Genomic DNA, 10,023 nt, shown 5'->3' on the forward strand with positions numbered 1-10,023 from the left:
TTACATTTGCTTTCCCATTTGTCGTTAAAACAAGATACTAAAATAATTAATAATTGAGTCTGTGGCAAAAGAAAGAGTTCCGATTAAATGTATTTAACATTGTTGCCAAAATTCCTGCGAGACACTGCTGGAGTATCAATTTCTTGTTATGTACACTCCGATAAATATCAACCAGTTATTTTTCTTTCTCAAAGTTTTTCACAATTAAGACAACTCTGTATTTTCTTTATCTCAGTTTGAAGCTAATTGTTTGGATGAATGATAAATTTTAAGCTCTCCATTTCATTTTTAACAGTTAAATTTTACAAGTGATTTTTGTTGTTTAGTTTAACATATGTTGAAATTTAAATATTGTCTATAATTACATATACATTATCTCTCTGATGAAGGAATCGGAGCATAAATATAAAGACATGATTACAAGCAGGGTTATACTGTAATGTAAAGTATGGATTTTGTTATTTCTGGGAATTCGTCGTCCATCTTTCTTATGTTGTTGTCAATTGCTAGAATATAACAATACAAGTGAGTTGATTTAATACTGACAGCAATATTAATACATCTAGTATCATACTGTACATAAATGTCTATATTACATTTAATATAATGATATTATCTGTAAAAAGTAAAGTTTGGCACATTCGATAAGAAAACGTATGTAAAAAAATAATGTATGAAATAGAATTATGAATTCCTTCAAATACATTAAAGTCATTTTGCGTCATATGATGCTGTAACTTTTATAATTACATATTAATTACAGATTGGTAAAGTTATGACAATAACAGATCTGATAAAGAGGGTTATTGATATTTAAGTACTGTGTTTCTGCTTTATGGTAGGGCAATCAACTTGATTTGACTTTGTCATTAATTTGTCATCATTACTATTTCTCTTGAAATATTAGTTATTAATGTGGATTTTGTATGTTTTAAAGTCTGAGACAAAATTACTACATTATAGAGTAGAAAGTAGTAAGTAATGGGGATATTTTTTTCCAATTAATAAAATATTAATCTTCTAATATATTTTAAAAAGAATAAAAAATCGCTATAAACTGATATTAGAATATCCAAATTAGCTACTTCCTTGCACATAGCTCATATACTAATATAACCCAAACCCCGCTAGTAGGTACTGTTGAATCACATGCACATCAATGAAAACCACTAATATTTTCTGGTTCCAATATACCATTTAATTGTCTTTTTTAGTACCGCATGATAGAAATTATAAGTTTTCACAGAAAAAAAGTTACAGCTTTGGTTTTAAACAGAAAACACGTCTGAATAAGAGTTTACAATGTTGTAAAAACGTTGGATCTAAAAATCCATACAATAATGGGTTTATTATATTGTTTAGAATATACGTTCGAGCCAAGATTGGGAAGACTGCCTTTGTCAAAGGAGTCACAACAAAGTTCCCCTTGGCTACAGATGCGTTTAGTTTTACCGCAACGTAAGGCAGATAACTCGCTATAAAACATATACTGATTGCAAAGGCGATTCTTGTCACACGCTTTGACGCCTTTAAATTAGAGTCGGTTTTGCGTTGACATTTCTTGCACCTTTTGGGTTTGTTGTCGTTTTGATCTGATGAATTATATGACTTTGATATGACTTCGATGTGTATTGTTTTATGATCTGAAGAATCCGTTTTATCGTCGATAGTATCAGAATCATTGTGGACAGCGTGTTCACACGATGTCACTTCTGCGATACGGGCGGAGACTTTACGTTTTGCATTCTGTAATTTTGCCCGTTTCAGTACCTCTCGACCAACAATGGCGTAGATAATAACAAGAGCAGCCATACAAGAAATATAAACCGTCAAAAGTAATGTGCTATACACCATTGTGTAATTCTCTTTCTTGTACCTGTCTGAGAAACTACAATCATAACCTGTTAGATTGTTGGGTAATTCCTCTAAACTTATACCACTTAAGGCACCTTCAGGCCAGCAGAATAATGCGGCTATCAAAACAACAATGGCAATACTTAGCAGTCCCTGTTTTGGAGTCATTTGTTTCTTGAGTGGTTGACAAACCCTCCGCAGACGGTTACCGGACATAACAATTAGAACAAGAGATGACATGAGAGATAAATGTACACTGATAGATCTAAACGTCTTACAACCTGACTCTGAGTAAAACGTAAGCTGATGAGTCTGTTGATACAACTCAAATGGAATAGCAATTACACACACCAGAAAATCTGTAATGGCTAGAGCTCGGATGTACATCCAATGAGCGCCATCTCGGCGACGTAATGTTCCAAAATATATTATAATTACTAATAAGTTTCCAGGAATCCCTAGCGCCATAACAATAGACAAATAAACTATAGCTGATGTTCTTTTACTAGTTTCCTCATCATTAAGATCCGCCAAAGTCAAAAATATGTCTGTTTTGTTTTCTGCCATTTTCTTATAATATCAGAACGTTTTTGTGTTTTATTATTCGACAATCGTTTAGTAATGCACTCAACTGCACGAGTCAAACTGTCGCTAAAATAAAGATTCCCTTCAAAAACAGTTCCGGTTTTACCACATTGTTAACTGTCATTCGTTACTTCCTCCCGAAGTATCAGCATCCTCCAGTTATCTATAACCTGTTAATGATAGAGAAATTCAATTATTCCATTGTGCACTAATTATTTGTATGTTAATTGAAACAATTACCACAATTGAATCAACACTTCCTCGTAATTAAGTCACGTTCGTTCAAGCAAAACAAACTGTAAGGATTCGATTTATTATATTCTTCATATTGTTATTTTACAACTTTCATGTTCCTTCTATTTTAACAACTGTGTTATAAGATAGTTTATAATTCGTACAAATTATCAATGACAAAATGTTAGAAACCATTCTCATTACTACTATACAGGAAATGTCGAAATGCCAAAAATGTCAAGTACACGTCAACTTTACATTCTGGCAAACCATTGCATATACAAGAAGAGCAGGTCAATTAGCATGAGTGCAATTTGTATAATAGCTCTTCTACAGAGCTTAAAATCTTAAAATTCATTTATTTAACGAAAGAATTTGAAAAAAAAATGCAAGGTGCCACAAATTCGTTTCTGTGTCAAATGTAAAAAGACACAAGATCAAAACAACTGCACGTAAAATTCAGCCATGCAATGCTGACCAAACATAGATTCAATTACCACCCACGGTACACTGTATTATTAAATGAAATTAATGACAATTTTGTATACCATGTTGCGGTAGTTTGTCCGAAAAAATGGAGAGATCATGTACGCGCGTTGAACACGTTTAAAATGCCAAGAATAAAGTGAAATCTGCCTAAGGCTTACAATAACGTGTACTCACGGTAACTAGTACAATGTTATAAATGACAACTTTTATATCAAGTTTCATGTGAACAGATGAATATTTTATTACTTAAAAATTGTTTCTATGTCATATCACAGACACAAGATTCCTCTACAATTCATTCATCAAAGAGCGACACAAAAAATAACGAAAAAAATACAGAAGAACGGTAGAAACTCGTCGTTATTGACATGTGTAACACACTAGGAAGTTAATGAACTATGTGTTGTAAGCTTGGAAACAAATGTTCTTACCGTATGATAATAATTGAAATAGATGTTCCGTAAAAAACAACGATCTCGTTTACAGCACATCACAGAATGAGCTGAACTTTCTTTGGTAGATGCATCACTTATATCTCTGATAAGTCACAGTTCATTAACATTGAAATTAGAAAGTATATTTAACATAAATACATGATAATAATCACAATATACCCTTTCAATAATTTGGATGGTCGACGTGCAGTATTCTGTCTGCTTCTTGTACAAGAGCCAGGAATGAATCACTTATTTACGAACTTGGCACATTTAAGTGACCAATGATATTTAGCCAGTAAAATGAGAGAAATTAATTGTTTTATGGACAATTCTAGAAATGTGGTTTGTAAGTCTTACTTGGACAATTTACCCATAAAAACATTTTAATGGTAAAAGTGGTATACCACTGTTTACCACTGTATACCACTGTAGACCAGTGTTTACTCTTTTCAACAAGCAAAAGTTGAAGCATCTTTGTCTTCTGACGCAAATCTTCAAATTTATTAGATTTGTCGGAATATTCCGATCACAAAAGTGGTTTGTTGTTTTTTTTGTTTTTGTTTTGTTTTGTTTTGTTTTGTTTTGTGTTGTTTTGTTTTTGTGTTGTTTTTTTTTGGAGGGTGGGGGGGTTGTAGTCAATAATGCTTTTGTGTTGCAATTCAAATTTATAGAACTATTATCATATTTTGAATTGTACCGTTTCCATGTTCCACTGCCACGTTCGATTAAACTTCAAACACGACCTGCATTCCATTACCGAAGGAAGGAATGAATCAGTCAGTTTCATTCATAATTCTTGTTAATTATTATCTTAAGATTATTTGAAACTAAAAACATCACTTGATTCAAAGTATGTATTGAGACCTTCACGTCTCAACTAAGTGATAACGATAAATGTTAAAAACTAATTCTTTGTCAATTTTCCAGCCATGTGGCTCGGTACATGAATTAGAAACACGCTCGAAGTACGTGCGTAACACACCCCATGGTTCAGTTTAATATGTACGTGAGTAACACACCCAATGGGAACTGTTCAGTTTAACCTGTACGTGAGTAACACCCCATGGGAACTGTCCAGTTTAACATGTACGTGAGTAACACACCCCATGGTTCAGTTTAACCTGTACGTGAGTAACACACCCCATGGGAACTGTTCAGTTTAACATGTACGTGAGTAACACACCTCATGGAAACTGTTCAGTTTAATCTGTACGTGAGTAACACACCCCATGGGAACTGTTCAGTTTAACATGTACGTGAGTAACACACCCAATGGTTCAGTTAAACCTGTACGTGAGTAACACACCCCATTTGAACTGTTCAGTTTAACATGTACTTGAGTAACACACCCCATGGTTCAGTTTAACATGTTCGTGAGTAACACACCTCATGGGAACTGTTCAGTTTAACCTGTACGTGAGTGACACACCCCATGGTTCAGTTTAACATGTACGTGAGTAACACACCCCATGGGAATTGTTCAGTTTAATATGTAGTTGTTTGTCCTCGACACACCAAACTCTACATCCCTAATCTCTTACGTATGACGTATATAGCGATTCTTTCGGGATCTATTTGGTTATTAAAAATGACATTAAAAATAAACTTTGTATAACTGAAGTCATAACAATTGTCAGTAGCACGTTCTGATTAACATTTTAACTCTTAGTAGCAGTTAATATGTTGTTGCTCTGTAACTTTATTGACAAAAACTAACTATCGGCTTATTAGTTACATCAACATGCATTCCTTTAAACAGTATGAACGATATATATAAACTATAGCATAATTCACGGAAGTGTCTGAATGAGGAACAATTGATCGTATGTACATCGAAACAGGATAGCGACAGCGTACAGCCCTTTTGATGTTCTTGTGTCTGGCTCTCATCCCCCTCGTGTTGTTATAGTGTATGGCTCTAACTCCCCTTGGTGATGTCCAAGGCTTGGCTCTCAGCCAAGCGGTGGTGTCATATTGTCTGGCACACACTCGATCCTACTTTCTTTTACATATTGTTAAAAAAACAGCCACATAATGGATGTGGTAGTATTTTAATATGAATGGATATTCGAGGTTAGAGGATACAAAAAAAATCCCGACCTGTATACACTTATTTTAGAAGGATATTTGCGATGGAAACAAAACACACTATCTGCATATGTTTAGCAATTTAACCATTGACTGTTCACTTGAGAAATCCTTATATGATCTGTAATTAATGATACATTTAAATTCTATAAGTTAACTTAATTGAAAAGTCTGAATTATTGATAAGCCTAGCGAAAGGCTTTTCGGCTTGACGAGAAACTGTTTTCAAAATGTGTGTAATTTTGTACAAATGGAGTTGTATTATAATTGTCAATTCTTCTTCTAAATCCTTTCATGTTATATTCTGTTGAGTCGACAACATCATACATGTACTTACATCTGTTGTAAAGTAAATACAAGTATATCGAAAATGAAATTAATAATCTACAGTTCTTACAAAGGTCCATTTATTTACATTTCAGTTCTTACAATGGTCCATTTATCTACATTTAAGTTCTTACAAAGGTCCATTTGTCTACATTTCAGTTCTTACAAAGGTCCATTTATCTACATTTCAGTTCTTACAAAGGTCCATTTATCTACATTTCAGTTCTTACAAAGGTCCATTTATCTACATTACAGTTCTTACAAAGGTCCATTTATCTACATTTCAATTCTTACAAAGGTCCATTTATCTACATTACAGTTCTTACAAAGGTCCATTTATCTACATTACAGTTCTTACATAGGTCCATTTACCTACATTTCAGTTCTTACAAAGGTCCATTTATCTACATTACAATTCTTACAAAGGTCCATTTACCTACATTTCAGTTCTTACAAAGGTCCATTTACCTACATTTCAGTTCTTACAAAGGTCCATTTATCTACATTACAGTTCTTACAAAGGTCCATTTACCTACATTTCAGTTCTTACAAAGGTCCATTTACCTACATTTCAGTTCTTACAAAGGTCCATTTATCTACATTACAGTTCTTACAAAGGTCCATTTACCTACATTTCAGTTCTTACAAAGGTCCATTTACCTACATTTCAGTTCTTACAAAGGTCCATTTATCTCTAATCAATGACACGACATTTTGAATCTAATGTTTCCTTGTAATAATTGTTTTAGCTTAAAGAAACGATCTTATACCTGATTATAGAAAGTGATATATATATATATATATATATATATATATATATATATATATATATATATATATATATATATATATATATATAATTATTTCTGGTTATTCGGAGGTGAAAAAAAATGTCATACAAACATTTACCTCCAGCAGTTAAGTACTTTATTTTCTTATTGTCATTTCATAACCAGTAAACAAAGAAGGAATGAAGTTTTATGTCCGTATGTCGGTACCTATTTGTGTGTAATGTCATATCATCCCAAACAATACATTATAAAGTTAACATAACTTTTTAAAATCATATAAAGTTAACATAACTTTTTTAAATCATATAAAGTTAACGTAACTTTTAAAATCACATCCTAATTACAGCATGTACTAAAATGTATTTTTAGTAATGTGACCCGAGGTCTGTGGGTGTATACCTAATTGTATTCTTTCAGAGGGCAGGCGAGGGGGGGTCTCAAATTATTTATTAACTTCTGGTTTTCTTTTGATCCATTTTGTTTTTAATTAATCCTTTTGTTCATGGACTTAACAGTTGTAGAAGATCATCCTGACAAACAATGTAATAAAGGTAACAGTCATGCACTAAATTTCTAACTATTACTATATTGTAAGAAAGAAGCTCTTCATCACCAATATATTGGGGATTACATACATACCTATAAAGAACAATAGTTCCGAATTCGAAGCTAAGTCACTAATGGATCTTACAATTGTTGTATTATACTATCGATAATAAAGTAATGAATATATAGCAACAATAAATATGATACAATGGAAACATTATAAAATAGAACGAACAACTGCTATACCATTGAGCATTTGTATCATTGTTGATTCGTAAAGATGGTTAAATTAACTAATTGCCAAAGGTGAGATATTAAAACAACTGACCAAGTTTAAATGTCGTATATTTATCTCGAACCCTTCAGCTACGATATATGTGAAGTTCTACGCATTCGTTTTAAATCAAATCATACATGTAAATGGATACATGTAGTTATCAAGGCCATCTTAATTTACTTCTTTGTTTAGTCTGAATAGATGACATTTTACATTTAGGAACAACTTTTTACTACTAATTTATGATCTACACGAAGTAAAACGTAATTATTATTAAGTACTAAGATATGTTATATATTGATAAGTATGCCGCCAGACGAAATCAAATTGAAATATTTCAAACTTGCACTTTTCGTATTATTTTCAAAATTGCCTCCGGCAGTACAAGGTGGAGTCAAGGGGCCCTGGTTAACCCTGACCCTCAAATGAAATTGAATTTAGTTCTAAAAAGGGTGACAACAAAATTACCGAACACTGTTCCGATCCAAAATCAAGTAAAGTCCAAAATAAATCTGGTAAAATAGATATTACACCACCGGAGCAGCTGGTTATATTATATAAATATTATATTCTTTATGTAAAAAAATGAAAAGTACTCAGAAAGCAATATAGTTCATAATATTATCAAGCAAACTTGTTATTTAACATTGTATTATTTACACAAGTTGTTATGTATTTAAAATGCTTATTTTTCAATTTTCTGAACTAGAACTATGAGGCTCCGGGTTGGCCTCCTCCAACCATTGTAAATATCTGGATCCGTTACTAGTTGGTTTTTTTTTTTGAATAGATCAGCTTGTAGGGAAACTAGAAAAACTGTAATATCGCCACTTACCATTCAATTTCATAGGTAATTACATTCACATGTCCTTGTAACCCTAATTCAAATCCATTGCATTTCACACTTATCCATTGTAATGTGTCGATTTAACAACATCAATACAATTTATATCTCATCTTATCATACAGGACTAAATATACATGATTATAACGTTTCGATTTATACTATATATTGTAATATCCGAATCCTTTACTTTTCGGAAATCTTCCGGACAGTAGCAATATAACGCACACAACCATCGACATAATACTTCGGAAAATTAATGACTAGTACTTCCAATTTCTTGAACCTTAACTTACTGTGATAACTTAATAGAATCTACCAAACGAAAGTGCTAAATTAACAGGAATGTACATTATTAATGTGATAATAGTAGAACCCCATGTGTTTACAGATCTTTATACATTGTTCATATTAATAAGGCTTCATTGATAATTATACAAAGCGAAAGTATTTGTTTAAATGACATTTCCGTATTTGTGTTGTACTATTTGAAAACAAAATCGTGAAGAAGTGTGACCAAGTACTTATTTTTATTGTAAAAATGTTCTCAAAACAACTAACAAATATTTCAAATCACATGCCCTAGTGAGTTGTCTACGTATAAATAAAACGAAAAAAATCCATTTCAAATATAAATCAGTGTCAAACTTACCGACTACTCTGACGTTATTTCTTTCCTTCCTATATGTACAAACAACAATATATGAATAATCAAAGTAACCGCTTTAACTGTTAAATGTCCTTGATAGGAAATGACCCATTATAATTAACATAGCTATTCCTACTACAAGTTACCCTGACACATGGCTGTGAAATGTATTTTTTAACCTTAAGATACGTGTAGAATGTGGCAAAAAACATATCACCGATTATTCTGTACATTATACATAAGAAAGGCTATAACTGTACAATGGTATTATTGTACTACATATAATGTAGTAGTAAAACCGTTGAATGAATGAACTGTTGGAACAAATACTAAAAACGACAACGGTGATCCAAAAATTATACAAAGAATCTCGAAATACGCTTGTAATACGTTTAATTTGTAATTAAAAATTCAGATGTCTCTGACAAAGAAGCGCTTCATTTGTAAAATGTGGGACCGGTCAACGCTTTTACACGTCCTTGAAAAATCAAAAAGGGAAATTCAAATCTTATTATTACAATTCATATGTCTGCCTTATTTTATTTCTATAATATTTAGGTTGTACATAGTAAAAAGGCGATACACAGTGATCAATAAAATGAGTCCACTTAATTGTAAGCGTGGCCTATACATAGATAGTTCGAAGATGTATTTCATCGACTCATAGACCATCACTTATATAGCAGATTTTCGTACTTAAATGATATGTACAGTAAATGTAATTATGAAGGAATGATTTTAGTCACGTTCCATTATTCTGTAATGAGATATATTACAGGTTTTTTTTTCAATTAAAATGCACTATGAGTCATGAAGGTATATTTTTCTTTGCATATTTAGGAAGAGCATGTTGAAATTGACTTCGATCACCACGAATTTTCAGAAAAAAAAATCAATTGTTA

The 10,023-nt window shown here is 32.1% G+C and overlaps 1 protein-coding gene across 4 annotated transcripts; it reads right to left on the reverse strand.

The window, feature by feature from the left end:
- Positions 1-1,175: 1,175 nt before the first annotated feature.
- On the reverse strand, positions 1,176-9,219 carry LOC148608931 (cholecystokinin receptor type A-like). Of its 4 annotated transcripts, none has more exons than XM_088541306.1 (2): positions 9,125-9,219; positions 1,176-2,609 (listed from the first exon to the last, which is right to left on the reverse strand). In XM_088541306.1, the coding sequence occupies exon 2, from the start codon at positions 2,419-2,421 to the stop codon at positions 1,255-1,257; it is 1,167 nt and encodes a 388-aa protein (XP_088397432.1). In that variant the 5' UTR covers positions 2,422-2,609; positions 9,125-9,219; the 3' UTR covers positions 1,176-1,254. The 4 variants fall into 4 exon arrangements, with proteins under 4 accessions (XP_088397432.1, XP_088397434.1, XP_088397435.1 ...); XM_088541308.1 differs by lacking the exon at positions 9,125-9,219 and adding an exon at positions 8,464-8,731; XM_088541309.1 differs by lacking the exon at positions 9,125-9,219 and adding an exon at positions 7,445-7,659.
- Positions 9,220-10,023: the final 804 nt, after the last annotated feature.

Source organism: Perna viridis, chromosome 8 (assembly GCF_037379345.1).
Source record: "Perna viridis isolate PV_CMFRI_1.1 ecotype Kerala chromosome 8, ASM3737934v1, whole genome shotgun sequence".
NCBI lineage: Eukaryota > Metazoa > Mollusca > Bivalvia > Mytilida > Mytilidae > Perna > Perna viridis.